Genomic DNA, 16,006 nt, shown 5'->3' with positions numbered 1-16,006 from the left:
CAATAATCATGTGGCCGTCGGCCGTGTGCAGGGGGGGGGACAGTTCCATACATTCTGAGCAATTTGTTGACTTACAGGCCATCTAGATATAGTAGTGAAACAACTTTTCGACTAAGTTGGTAAAAGTATCTCAACAGATGGCAGCAATTCCATCGCTAATCTTAGTGTGCCCAGTATCAATATTTGCAACCATTTCGTAATATTTAATAATTTTAACGATAATGAAAAAAATAGTAACTCTGTAATAATCTCATAGACCACTACATGAAATATATATTTAAATCGTTTTGCAAATCAAACTTCTTCATTTAATAAAATATGTGACGCATAAGTTAACATAGAGTGTTTGGTTAGTTTTTTGGCAACAATATTAACTAAATGGCTAAGATGATATGAAGTAATAATCTTTATATTATGTCCGGGAACAAAATATTTATAGTATGTGATATTCATGGGGAGGCAAAACATGGAGCAGTGGCGTTTTTCTTCCAAGCCATTTTCCAGTCCTTAATGCGTTTGATAGCAAATAATGTCTGCAAATTAGTTACGACTTCATATACTTTTCTATATTTATTCTGCAATTATTTTTTTAAATAAAAATATTTTGACTCCTCAGTTTTGTCCGATTGCCCGTGAATATTACTTAAACAGTTTTTACAGTATGATCATGAATTAAATTGTGTTGGTTGCGATTGTAAGTTATTGGGTATAACAAAGTAGCGTATATTAATTTCAACATGCCCATGAACTGTCATCTGGTCCAGTGGTGAACATAGTCGAACGGATTCTATCAAAGTTACGTATGATTAGGAGTAGTCGTGGGTTCGAGCCCGGGTGGGGAATGGATTACATCACAATATATTTTTTTTTTGTTTTTTTTATTTATTTTTCTCAATTCGTTTTTTTTGTATTTTTTGAGTTTTATTAAACCGTGATTAAAAATCTCCATTTAAATAAAATTGCCGCTGTTTTAGTAGTACCTATAAGTTTACTCCAAACCGCAGTTGGCGCTTCAATTTAAGCCACCGAAAATCTTCAAGAGGGCTCTCTTTTCCCATATACTTATTATACTCTTTGGCCGTGTGGCGAGACAATGTATGTTCAGACCTGGCGAGTGAGCGAGTGAGACAGTGCGGGGACGCGAGAGGGTGACACTCGGCCTAGTATATTGTACGGGAGCCGAGCTACTGCTTCGGCGCTTCGTTCGGCCGAGCACTCGTCGATATGTTTATACGTACCGAGTACTCGGCCGAGGGCACTGCCTCGCCCGTTTGCTCGATACGTGTGATCAAGGCATTACCGATAGAAGTAGAAGTAGTTTAGGCCACGCCCCTGGGTACGCTGGTTTCAATACAAAGAATTGACACTTTATAAATCTAGTTACCTCTTATATCCACCCCACCGGCAAAGACGAACTCCAAGCGATTTAGCATTCAGGTACATTGTCGTGTAGAAACCAATAGGGGTGTGGATTATCATCTTCCTCCTAACAAGTTACACCGCTTCCATCTTAGATTGCATCATCATTTACCACCAGGTGAGATTGTAGGCTAACTTGTAGAGAATTAAAAAAAAAGCTTGCGCTTGAAGCTCTACAGCAAAGGCGACTCATCACAGAGAGGTTTTAACCTCATCATCATCACATCAGACGATGGACGTCCACTGCAGGACATAAACCTTTTGTAGGGACTTCCAAACACTACGATCCAGAGCCGCCTGCATCCAGCGATTCCTTGCAATTCGCAGTGGTTTACTACCACTTAATGGCACAAAGGAAAGTCATCATTATGTATGGCTAATTATACATACACATTAAAGTCCGTGGCGTAGTTTAAAAAAACTAAGCGTACAGACGGCGAGAAGGGATTTTATACTAAGTTAATATTTAGATCTGGATGCACTTATCAAATATCAGTAATTTACAAAGCCTCAATAGCTTAACGGTAATCGAGCCCCGCCGAGAAGGGCATGGGTTCAAACCCCGTTCGATGTTCTATTGATATCTAAATATCACAGTTTTTTTTATTGGAGGGAAACGGGATTATCAACCATATCTATACTAATATTAGAAAGCTAAAGAGTATGTTTGTTTGCTCGCTTAAACGCGCTAATCTCAGAAACTGGTCCGATTTGAAAAATTCTTTCAATGTTAAATAGCCCATTTATCGAGGAAGGCTATAGGCTATATATTATCCCCGTTTTTCTATGGAAATCACGCGCGGCATCAGATAGAAAATTTATGGCAAATAGTATTTAAAAAAAAATATTTTCTAATAAAAATTAAAACTTAGTAACTCAGCTTATGAAATAATCGGAGTCACTTAGACACGATACAATTAGAGTCGGTATTATTTTCCTCAACAGCTACTAGATTCGTTTTAAAACCAGTTTTTGTGTTTATCTTCTCAAGGCAGGTTCTAAGATACTACGCTGTCTGAGGACATTGATATTTTACCCCAGGTTATGATTCGTAAATATATTTTTAACGAGGTAAAGGGCTTGCATATCCAAGGATACTTGTTTATAAAAGAAACCTTAGAATCTTGTTTTATGTTAATCATTGAAGGAGCAAGTCATGCCAGTGACCCATCGCGTATGGACGACATAAAATGATCTAACCAACTGCAAGAAAAGTTTCACCAGACCAATACGACCAAGTCCTATTTTCCATACACCCACTCTACCCCTCTAGGCACCTTCGGCTGGCGACGTAAGTGGTAACTCGAGAGCAATTTCCTTGTTGTGAATCTATCGTAATTATTGATTGAGGCAACGCAAGCTGCCGAAGATCCTTGCTTCGACGGAACCTTTAGGCTAGCTATGGGCCCCTGGCCGTTTTGTCGAGTTCCGTCGAAACCCTGCCAGAACAAAGTTTTGGTTTTACACCAAAGACACAGATTAGTGGCTTTTAATCTAAAGCATGAACTTTAAGTCTGGCTACCTTCTTTCCATGCCTCATAGATATATGCCTCGTTATTAAGCAGACAATTCTGTAGTAGTAGAAATTTTGATCTGAAGAAATTAGCTGACATCTACTTCCATAGACTGGACAGTGCAATGTAGAACCTTGCATCACTTGCAATCCTATCTACCTACTAATCGTAAACTCCTAATCAAGCGTTATGTGTATCGTGTAGGTATACAATGTCAATGCTTGAACACCACACTGCATTGTTTTCGTCAATCTATGCGACCCACTTTCTTTATTGAGTGTTTATTTACGACTTTGGTGACTAAAGTAGATCGCGTTTGCAATTTATGTCGTTCACTGCAATATTATAGGTCTATACTATAAGAATGTGTGACTCCATAATAAAGAGATATCTATTTATAACTTTATATAGTATCATAGTATGTAAAGTAAAGTAAGCCTAATTGAAATAAATGAATATTGACTATTGACTATTGACTATTGTTACTCATACTAGTCTAGAAAATATTAAATCCTAAACAGACCCATACTGGGAATCAAACCCATAACTCTCCTTTATAAACAACAGCAAAGTTAGTTAAGTTATTATTCTTTCTACAGTCCTGGATTAGCCTGCAAGCTACTCTTTGTAGTTAACTTAAGGATAGGGGCCCATAGAGAAAGAATTCTTAAGGCAACATATTTCCTTAATCCGGCACTATCTTTGTATGGTCTACTACTATAGGCATACACTTATTACTAATTGACCACACACAGGACCAGATTGGTTTACTGGTTCACAACGTGGGGTTCAATCTCAATCGCAAGGGTTCATCCCACTGGCGTTGCGTGCTTCGGCCCTGTATCAACATTAGGTTGGATTGGTAATCAAAATTAGTTAAAAGAAGGGTAAAGATTTCTCACAAAAGAAACAAATATGCTCGCTTGAAATAAATATGACAGTTTGCAATTGCACGTTGTAGTCAACATCTCCTGAGGATGCTCCGGTTTCGGGGTGAAATTATCAATCTAGTACGTAGAGAGTATTTTGTCGGACCAAAGCAAAATATCAAAATAAATAAATTATTATCTAATGAATAAGAGAGTGACTTAACCAATGTAGGATGTTTCTAATTTTTGGGCGCACGCTTATCCAGGGAAAAAAGTGGATTACCTACATTTTACTAATTTTTGGTTTCACATGTAAGGGGCCCCTGTACTCCGGGGGCCCCGTATCTTTGATAGGTTAATTATTAGTTATCTTTCGATGCGCCCCTGGTTCATCCTCTATCAATTCAATATCTCTGTTACTGAAAAAAGAGCGTCTAAATCATTGTATCCGTCGTTATCCCTTACACAAACTTTTCTTGTAGTTGCAAGAAGCAAATGTTGTTTATGTTAAAACACATAGCTAATTCTCTACTTTTAACAACATTAATTAGAGGGGCAGGGGGTTGACAACATCAAAAAGGCTCAATTTCTTTTCGCATTGTGACCGAGTCCTCGCCGTAAAACATCACATAACAATAACAGGCTGTACTTGTAGTATCAACATATAAGGCAGCGGTTACAAGGCAATGAAAAAAATCACACCACAACAAGACTGTTGCGTAACCCACCTTGACATAATAACTTTGGATAAGCATTTAATGTCACACCGAAAAGGAAATTATAAACGACGTAAAATGTTCCTTTTTACGCACTGTCACATGTGATCATACAAGTTTGACATGCCCTTGGAATGTCTTATTTAGTAGATTGAAATATTTGGTAATGTTTAGCATTATAGCTTTATTTTGGTTACTCTAGTGGACATCTACAAGAACGACCGTATGGATTTCATCATGATTTACCATTTTAGTTACCGCTCCTGAGAAACATATATATTCATATATTTCCGTATTCCTGAGGGAATACGGGGACAAAATATAGCCTATGACACTCGCAAATAAAGTAGAATTTTCAAAATCGGTTCAGAAGAACCCCCAGGAATCTCTGGATCTATTGTACATTTACAATATCCCAAAGTATCTACATTTTATCCACGTATTTCTTACGGGAACGGGAACCACGCCGGTGAAACTGCGCGTCTGCTAGTAACTATTACTAAAAACTATTAAAGTATAAATAATCCCAAAAATAATATTTGACTTACGCCAAGATTGGCTTAGTGGTTTACGCTATTGCAGTACACGAATCTAAGCCCAATTTTAGGCTAATTTTACACTTTTCGTAATACTGATACGCTTTCTTCTGTTTTTTTTTTGTTTCTGTCAGTAGGTAGATTAGATCACCGCAAGAGTCCGTCGGTTTCAAATGTCGGCGATTATCAAAATGGTCGCCATTACTAACTCATTATGGTCCAAGAGCTGACGAACATTTTGGGTTGGCATTTCAGACAAACTGAAAACTTGTACTGTACTTCCTTGGCTGGGGAGTATTGGCAATAAATAAATAAAGCCTTGAGGAAATCTGAAATTTTTACACCTTTAAATGGACATTTAAAAGTAAAAAAATAAATACTTAAGCCAGATTATGTGGTCGAACCTTGCCACTTGACACTGCGTGACTTTGCCAGGTGCAAAAAAATTAAAACTGATAAATAGATTTCTGATTGCCTCAAGGATTTATTTAATGCATATAATCGGCTAAGTGCAAGTCGGACTCGCGAACGAAGGGTTCCGTAAAAATCTATAAAAACGACAAAAAAAATCACATAAGTATAAAAGCCCCTCTAATATTTAAATAAGTATTTTGTGTAATATTTGTTGCTATACCGTCAAACAGAAATACATCGTCTGTGAAAACTGTCTAAAGGTTTATTTACAGGAGCAGCACGTTACCAACGGCAGCTGGCAACTGCTACCGACGACTGCAGTTGACTGCCGCCGAGACGTCGCCAAATGCAGTCGACTGCAGACATACAGATGAATAGCGATGTCATATTAATAGGGTCCAGTTTTCCCCTTTGGGTGCGGAACCCTTAAAACACGACTACTCACCAGCCTAGTCTGCAGTTCTGTGTTAGACTAATATAGGAGAGGTACAGGACAAGTTATCAGTTTGCCTCAATAGCTACTCGAAAAATGTTCGCCAGCTCATGGAGTATTATATTACGCGCTCCGAGAGTGGCGAAAGCTTACAACTCCAAGTTTCTTTGTTGATTTGCTTTAACATGTACTTAGACGATAAGTACTAAAGCAGTACATATCTACTGTTAAACTTACTCGTATTATTCTACATGTCAACTACTAAGTAACTTTTTAATAAATAAAGCTTCTATTAATTCGAGTATAGGTAGCGGCCTATAATTTGAACTATGCGCAGTACCAGTAACACATTTTCGGGTGTTAGCGACGTCATCATCATGATTTACAACGAAATTTCGGCTCACTGTTGAACACGAGTGTCTTCTCAGATTAAGAGGTGTAAGGCTAATAGTCCACCACGCTGACTCAATGCGGATTGGTAGACTACACACACGTGAAAATTCTTAGGTAGATGCAGATTTCTTTACGATTCCTTTACCGTTTAAGATGTGATATTTAATTTCTTAAAATACACATAATTGATAAGTCGATACATGATAAGGATTCGAACCTACGCCCTACGAATTGAAGGCGGATTCGTATCAACTGGGCTATCAAGGTTAGCGATGTACGGTTGAATAAACCATACCAACGCGTTGACGCCATTATAATCGCATACGAAATGTTCAATTATTTGATATATATAATAACCGGGTAACCGCGGAGAACGCGAACACTTATGTTTATATTTGTACCTTATTGGTACAACTAAAATATTGCTTCAATTTATTTGCCGGGGTCTACTCTATACCTATGTAAACGTTCGCCATTCTCAAGTCATTACACACAGCTCTTGAGCGGCGAAAGCTTACCCACTGCAAGTTTCTTTGTTGATTTGCACATAAGACGCAAATGCGATTAGGTACAGCCTTAGTAACAATCTACTGTGAAAACGTTAGGGTTCCGTGGTCAACAAGGACCCTTAATAGTTTCGTCATGTCCGTCTGTCCGTCAGACCCGTCGTCGCAAACCTTCGCTAGAGATCGTTGAAGATTGGTATTTAGCAGTGCTTTTCGAGGGTTTGCTCCGTTGCAAGTGACGTGCGACTTGGTTTTTTTGTATTATGCTGAGGGAAATATAAAAAAAATACGCTTTATTAGACCGGGCCGTGCCCGGAGCGTGCCGTGAACGTGACCCGGACTGGGCACGGATTTGAAACGTTTCACACATTTTGTATATGAAGCAGTTAAATCACACAGTGCATGATGCACTATTAACCCTCAATGTACTACTGAAAAAACATTCAGTCTGCATAAAATGAGCTATAGGTATCTGTCTATCGCAAATCCTTAGTATAAAAGACTTTGAGCATAAACAAAAAAAAACAGACACGCGAGTTGAGCTCTCGTAAGAGGGTTTCGGACGATGTCACCTAAAACTGTAACTATAAAATACTAGCGGACTCGGTCAAGCTTCGCCTTGAGTTATGTGCTATATAATATATAATACCCTATATTACTATATATAAAATAATAAGGCTCTTTTTTCATCTACAAACCTTTTTAACAAACTAAACATCAAAACTTTTAGTGAATAGGTTTTATTTTATAATACTCGATTTTTAGGATCCCAAACGAATCCTAAAAATCGAGTGTGCCCTTCTTTAGCTCTCCCTCTCAACGTCCATGCGCCGCCTGAATACACTTTTCGTAACGAACTACAGCTTACTCCCAAAGTCAAGCGTGCGCAAAAACTACGACTGATAAACGTGAAAGATTAAGTTTAGCATGGGAGCAAATCTCTCGCTAGGGATGCTGGGACATTAGCGAAAAAGTGAAAGCGGTGAAGTAACTCGACACTTATCTGAAGCGGTTAGTCGGTAGGCTATAGTACGTTGGTGCTTTTGTTACACGGGTATTACGGCTTTTATGCCCGTCATTCTCAACATTACGCAAGTTTTTTTTAAATTACACTTCCGTTACGGTGAAATTACATGCACGATATCTATGGCGTACACTTCATACATGCAAAAATACACTATCTACCCTGAGAACTTATTAAGAATCTGTAATGGAGAAGGAATTTTCCACATTGTACAGTTTTTACATTATGTTATGTTACGTTGCATACCCTAGTTGAATACCACTGCATGATAGGTGATGTTCTGTACTTATAGTAGGAAGTTTAATTTGCCGGGGTCTACTCTATACCTATGTAAACGTTCGCCATTCCCAAGTCATTACACACAGCTCTTGAGCGGCGAAAGCTTACCCACTGCAAGTTTCTTTGTTGATTTGCACATAAGACGCAAATGCGATTAGGTACAGCCTTAGTAACAATCTACTGTGAAAACGTTAGGGTTCCGTGGTCAACAAGGACCCTTAATAGTTTCGTCATGTCCGTCTGTCCGTCAGACCCGTCGTCGCAAACCTTCGCTAGAGATCGTTGAAGATTGGTATTTAGCAGTGCTTTTCGAGGGTTTGCTCCGTTGCAAGTGACGTGCGACTTGGTTTTTTTGTATTATGCTGAGGGAAATATAAAAAAAATACGCTTTATTAGACCGGGCCGTGCCCGGAGCGTGCCGTGAACGTGACCCGGACTGGGCACGGATTTGAAACGTTTCACACATTTTGTATATGAAGCAGTTAAATCACACAGTGCATGATGCACTATTAACCCTCAATGTACTACTGAAAAAACATTCAGTCTGCATAAAATGAGCTATAGGTATCTGTCTATCGCAAATCCTTAGTATAAAAGACTTTGAGCATAAACAAAAAAAACAGACACGCGAGTTGAGCTCTCGTAAGAGGGTTTCGGACGATGTCACCTAAAACTGTAACTATAAAATACTAGCGGACTCGGTCAAGCTTCGCCTTGAGTTATGTGCTATATAATATATAATACCCTATATTACTATATATAAAATAATAAGGCTCTTTTTTCATCTACAAACCTTTTTAACAAACTAAACATCAAACTTTTAGTGAATAGGTTTTATTTTATAATACTCGATTTTTAGGATCCCAAACGAATCCTAAAAATCGAGTGTGCCCTTCTTTAGCTCTCCCTCTCAACGTCCATGCGCCGCCTGAATACACTTTTCGTAACGAACTACAGCTTACTCCCAAAGTCAAGCGTGCGCAAAAACTACGACTGATAAACGTGAAAGATTAAGTTTAGCATGGGAGCAAATCTCTCGCTAGGGATGCTGGGACATTAGCGAAAAAGTGAAAGCGGTGAAGTAACTCGACACTTATCTGAAGCGGTTAGTCGGTAGGCTATAGTACGTTGGTGCTTTTGTTACACGGGTATTACGGCTTTTATGCCCGTCATTCTCAACATTACGCAAGTTTTTTTTAAATTACACTTCCGTTACGGTGAAATTACATGCACGATATCTATGGCGTACACTTCATACATGCAAAAATACACTATCTACCCTGAGAACTTATTAAGAATCTGTAATGGAGAAGGAATTTTCCACATTGTACAGTTTTTACATTATGTTATGTTACGTTGCATACCCTAGTTGAATACCACTGCATGATAGGTGATGTTCTGTACTTATAGTAGGAAGTTTAATTTGCCGGGGTCTACTCTATACCTATGTAAACGTTCGCCATTCCCAAGTCATTACACACAGCTCTTGAGCGGCGAAAGCTTACCCACTGCAAGTTTCTTTGTTGATTTGCACATAAGACGCAAATGCGATTAGGTACAGCCTTAGTAACAATCTACTGTGAAAACGTTAGGGTTCCGTAACTAAACTAAATCGTCATGGTCTCACTACAGATTGTACGAATAATGAGACTAAAAAAAATATCTCAGTATACATATATTTATGACCTAACAGACATTGTCCTATCTTACCTAGATGAGTATTCAATTGAATCGAACTTCAGTCAGCCCCCGGCAGCCCCAGTTTTTACAGCCCAATTTTGCAGTTGGCTGCAGCAAAAACCCACACTACACCACTACCATTATGATCTCTAAATGAAAACTTACAAATATATTATAGAACTAGCGGACGCCCGCGACTTCGTCCGCGTAAAAATTGATGTAAACTTCTCTACCTCTACCTTACCCTGTTCGTAAACCTACCCAACCCTAACCTACCCTACCCCTACCTTACTCCTACCCTACCGCTAACGCTAACCCTACCCTCCCTCCACCTTACCCCTACCCTAACCCTACCCGTAACCTATCCATACCCTATCCTATCCTACCCTTAATCTACCCATACCCTACCCCTACCTTACTCCTACCCTACCGCTAACCCTAACTCTTCCCTACCCCTACCTTACCCCTACCCTAACCCTACCCTACCCGTACCCTACCCCTACCCTACCTTACCCTACCTTACCCCTATCCTACTCCTCCCCTACCCTATACGTTCCATATCCTTCCCCTATCTCTACCTTGCCCCTACCCTACACTACCCCTACCTTATCCGTACCCTACCCTACACTACCCCTACCTTATCAGTACCCTACCCTACCTCTATCCTACCCCTTCCCTACCCCTATCCTATCTCTACCCTCAGCAAAATTGGTCCAGCCTTTTGTGCGACCAGCCAATGACCAAAAGACTATAATTTCCCAAGCGACTTCTATCCTAATGCTATAAAGAGGTAAAGTTTATGTGGTTGTCAGGGGGTAATCTCTGGATTTACTGGATCGATTTGGAAAATTCTTTTACCAATAGAAAGCTACATTATTTGCGAGTGTCATAGGCTATGTTTGGTCCTCATATTCACACGGGAGCGGAAGCCACGTAACTGAAACCGCGGGGCGTCATATAGCGGCATTTTTGCGACTTTCAGAAATTTTGTATTATCTCCGAAACTATATAACTAATTAACATACTGTAAAGGGCAAATCTTATCTCTATAATATCCTTGTGATTATTAAATAATTTATTTTGATAAGGATTTAAGTTTAGTTGTGTAAATAATGACGTAAACCTTAGTTTAAAATTTAAATAATTTATTAAAGTACTAAAGGTACTATATCTGCTAAAATATAAAAGATAGATATATGGCGTCGCGGACTTTTTTGTAGAACTTTTAAAGGTTCAAAAAGCCTCCATACATTTATTTCAGTTATACGCAATGGTTGAGGCAGCGCATGCGAATAAGTAAGTTTTTCGGTCCGACCTTTAAGAGAAAACCCGCGATAACTCAGTAGTTATATATGATAGAAATATAAAATATAGCCTATAGCACTCCCCGACAACGTAACATTCTACTGGTGAAAGAATTTTTAAAATCGGACCAGTAGTTCCGAAGATTACCCCATTTCAAAAAATTGTTACAAACTTACAAACTTACAAACTTACAAACTTACAAACTTTACCTCTTTATAATATTAGTATAGATAAATTAAAACTATGTGAGATTTCAGTCAAGTTTTAATTAACACTGATAATTTTCTTCTATACTTAGTACTTTTATGAGATTGATATGGTATCTAATATACCATATCAATCTCATAAAAGTACCAAATAACTTACAGTAAAAAACAATTCTTTTAATATAACATAATAATCTAGAAGTGGTTTTACTAGGCCATGAATTACTTTATTCATATCCTCCACAATAATGTATAATTAATAATAATAAGTTAATAAGTGAATGGATCTTTTACACTCAACATTTTAAATAAATAATTAAATCATATGAGCAAAAAACATTTTTCATACAAATATAGGTTGAAACGGCAGTTGCGCTAAAATCTATAAAAGATTTTGTGTTACAACTACCATCTCTTCACGAACGAAGATTATAATATTTTAAGCTGCACTTACATGTACTATTAAAAACTTAGATAAAGATATTTAAATTTTACTTTATTTACCCTGGTAACTGTATTTTGGCCCAGTGGATTTGGATCACAGCAACCTTAAAATCAGGATGATTATCCTGGGTTCAAATCCTGGATTGACCAATGAAACACTGAGCCTTTCTTACTTTCAAAAGTTTTCAGCCTGGGAAGTTGTTGGTACTAAGCTGATGCATCAGAGATAATGGTTAAGCCATCAGTCAATCACATTCAATTGACATTGAAACACCTCTTTTTGTCTGTATTTCAATATTCTATTTAAATTTAAACACAATAAGCTCCAGCTTAACCTTGTTAAAAACAGTTTGTAAGTCTTTTCTATCTCAAAGTTCTCAAAAGAAAAAGAAGTATTTTTATTCAATAATATTCAGTCACTTACTCCCTTTAAATTTTTTGTAAATTATTATTTTTGTCAATTATTATATATGTATTAGATAAAATAGGTGGAAAACAACAACAAAGTTGCAGTGAACTTTGAACAGAAGATTATTGACTGTTTGAATACTATTGTTGTGACTTGGTTACTTGTATAACATAATAATATGTCATATCTGAAGGGGTTTCAGAGCCGAAAAAATATAGTGGCAAAACCTGCATATCAGAGAACTTCACACAAATCTCTGTGTGTGTGAAGTCTGCCAATCCGCATTGGGCCAGCGTAGTGGACTATTGGCCTAACCCCTCTCATTCTGAGAAGAGACTTGAATATGGGTTGATAATAAAGGTTTCAACAATTTTGCATTCTAGTCGGTCTAGCATGTGTCAATGATATATGAAAGATACATATTGTTGACCAATAGGCAGAGTTGCAATATTACACTGTCTGTGCCTGACATCACAAGGAAAGAGAGAGAGATATTTTTTTTCATCTGCTATTGGTTGACATTTGTCTTGAGATAGATCATGGTCCTCATCTTAAGCCTACTACAGAGAGGAATAGACTTTAGTCTCATTACATTTATTGTTGTCCAATAGGCAATAGACATATTGTCAACCAATAGAAAGGTTTTAAATATTACTCTGTCTGTCATCTCATTTCAACGAAAGAGAGAGAGACATTTTTGTTTCACCTACTATTGGTTAATGTTACTCTTGTTTTAATTTTATTTTAAGATAGATCTCAGGCCTACTGATGAGTGGAATGGACTTATGTCTCACTACATTTATTACCAAGTAAAATATATTATTAAACTTATGTTATTTGTATCAATCAACCCATATTTGGCTCATTGCTGAGCTCAAGTCTCCTCTCAGAATGAGAGGGGTTAGGCTAATAGTCCACTACTCTGGCACAATGCAGATTGGCAGACTTCACACACACAGATAATTAAGAAAATTCTCAGGTATGCAGGTTTTCTCATGATGTTTTTGTTTCACCGTTTGAGACACATGATATTAAATTTCTTGAAATGCACACAACTGATAAGTTGGAGATGCATGCATGGATTCAAATTCACTCCCTCCGGAATCAGGCAGAGGTCATGTCCACTGGGCTATCACAGTTCTTGTTATTAGTATTTAAGACCAAATTTTGCAAGCTGTATTATAACGCTTCTTGGTTGTTAGGCTTAAATTTAGTATACTTGCATCTATAATGAGCATGTAAAAATATGGTACCATAGAGCTGATGCTAGAGCTTTTATAATGGAGTCAGAAGATGACATAGCCTATAGGAACTCATAAACTAAATAAGCTAAATCCAGCGAGTGTGAGTTCATTTGGCAACTCTAGTTAATAAGTTAGCATTTATATAAAAAATTGTTTTCTTTTAATCTGATAGCCCAGTGAGAGGCTATTGTTTCACCAAGGTCAAGGGCCGTGTTAATATATCTTCAAATATTTTACTGAAAACTATCTGTTGATATTGACAATAAAATATACCCTATCGCCAGGTAACTTTTTTAAACAACATTTACTGTTGAGCAGGTTGAGTGCCTGCAAAAGATACACAGTATAATATTTATTGCATAATATTCTAATATTATTCAGACATCTTACATATTTAATATCTATTTGAATATTTTAATCTATGTTATGTTGTTTTAAATTAATATTTAATCAGTTTACATTAAAAAGGACCTCGCGAATCAATGTCAAACCTCCGATTATACAATTTAAATGTTAATGACCTTGTTGTGAGCGCGAACGGAGCAGGGTGCTGTGATCTCGATCATCGAGGAAAACATCGATTGGTGTATGACGTATTGTTATCAAACAGTACTTCGACGCGTGTAAACGCAAGAAACTGCGATGTACAGTGCATGTACGCCTTTGGAGCGGTGCCAGTTCGACGGAAAAACAATGGTTAACCCACTCACCTGATGTCAACTGCGAATTTCTCTTCACAGCGATCCTCCCGAACGACACAATGCTTAAGCGGACGCTGCTCATTCTTACGATCGTGGCGCACTTTTTCACATTAGCGAAATACTCGACAGACGCGTTATACGAGCGAAATGGAAATGCTCCTTTGCCGTAATCTCTCGTGAGCACTTTTTATTGTATTTATTTGTCAGTGAGAGGCTATTCTGTCATGACGCAACACTTTTAGTCAACATCAACACCGATAGCTCGCGAAGATGCAACGGAATATTTTACACGGTTTCTCGACTTTGACTGCACTTTTCTGTTTTTTATTGTATGATTTTTTATCAAAAACAATTTTATTTTGTGGATAACGGAACGGCCATGCTGATGTTCACAGCTGATTTTGATCACATCACAGACCAAAAACTATTTTGATAGATGTGTGGACTGTGAAGTTCTTTTTTTTATGTACCACGTTGTTTCAGTCTTTCTGCCATCTAGCGTTACAAGAACTAAACTTAAAAATAAAGCTGTTTTATCATTACTCACTCACACACTAATAATCGTTAGGCACTGACCACTGTACCTGTACCATAACTTTTATTGGCTGTGTAAATTTTGCACGTGTGTGTATTGCGAATCAAAATAGTCGTTTGTGTACTTTGCACTTTTTATCCGAATCACAGAATATATTTAATGTTGTTTAAATATAATTGTCGACTGTTGTTTTGGGTGCTATCAAAGAATATAACTCCAAGAAGAAGAAGTGAAACTACATACACGAAAACATTGGGCATTGCAGTGACTATTTTCGCAAAGACATATTTTTAAATTAAATTTAATTTTTAAATAAAAAACAAAAAAGTACATTTTTTTTTTATTTACCCGGGATCAAACTCAGGAATCGTCTCAGATATCGTACCTACCTACTGTTTATATTCTCTATTTTCGCAGTCTCATGTCCAAAAGTCTTTTTAGTAAAGAATCGGTCCCTTGGGTGTGATGTATCTCCTTTTTTATTTTTTTTCGAGTTGAGTAAGTGCCGATGGCTCCATGTGGGACCACTATGGCGTCAACGGGGGGTTTGGGCGAGCGCAGAAGCAATACCTGATAAGTCCCGAAGGCTGAAATTAATAAAGATAGAGGACGGAACGGCTCTCTAAGGGCGTCTCCTATGAGACTCGGACCTCGGCTTAGAGGGCCATTCGGGAGGGTGTAACCGTGACCTGAGTGGATCTTTTCAACTGTTTGCATTTTAAGAAATTAAATATCACGATTAACAAACGGTGAAGGAAAACATCGTAAAGAAACCACCAGAGAATATTCTTAATTCTCTGCATGTGTGAAGTCTGCCAATCCATAGTGGGCCAGCGTGATAGACTAGGTATTTACCTTATCCCTCTCATTCTGAGTGGAGGCTCGAGCTCAGCTGTGAGACGAATATGAATTGATAACGATAGTTAGAATAATGTTCTGAATTATAATTCGAGGTGAGTCGTACTGGCTAAAACACGTAAGTGTATTACTAGACACGTACTCCTAAATACTCAGTGGCCAGCGATTTTACATAATATCAGACAGTAAGCGTACATTAATTGTATAACCAAGGTACGTTATAATATCTCTGAATTTGATCACTGGTAGAAAAACATTATTGTTCTTTTGTTTTTCTCAATTTGTTTCTTTCAAATATTTTAAAAGTAACTAAGTGTTTTATCACACCTCAATAAAAGAAAAAATTTAAAATAAAATACTGACTTTATATCAAATTTATTTCGTATGCGGAAATAGTGTCGCTGCTATGTACAACGTTTTCGTGTACGTAGTTTCACTTCTTCTCTTTGGAGTTTATATTCATTGGTCCTGTCAATTCGTAGATACAAGAGTCGGTACAAGTTATTTTTGTGATGTCTATT

The 16,006-nt window shown here is 37.6% G+C and overlaps 1 protein-coding gene across 4 annotated transcripts in view; it reads right to left on the bottom strand.

Moving 5' to 3' along the window:
- Positions 1-14,533, bottom strand: part of LOC112046101 (ATP-dependent Clp protease ATP-binding subunit clpX-like, mitochondrial) — a 37,852-nt gene extending 23,319 nt beyond the window's left edge. For 2 of the 4 annotated variants that reach the window (XM_024082591.2, XM_024082592.2), the window contains exon 1: positions 14,102-14,533. In XM_024082591.2, coding sequence (XP_023938359.1) covers positions 14,102-14,174 — 73 coding nt within the window. In that variant the 5' untranslated portion in view covers positions 14,175-14,533. The remainder of the gene's footprint in view (positions 1-14,101) is intronic. The other 2 variants (XR_002886847.2, XM_024082593.2) reach the window with 2 other exon arrangements.
- Positions 14,534-16,006: the final 1,473 nt, after the last annotated feature.

The sequence above is a fragment of the Bicyclus anynana genome, chromosome 17 (assembly GCF_947172395.1).
Source record: "Bicyclus anynana chromosome 17, ilBicAnyn1.1, whole genome shotgun sequence".
Classification (NCBI taxonomy): Eukaryota; Metazoa; Arthropoda; class Insecta; order Lepidoptera; family Nymphalidae; genus Bicyclus; species Bicyclus anynana.
Note: the sequence above shows the minus strand (reverse complement) of the source record. Positions and strands in the feature narration are given on the sequence as shown.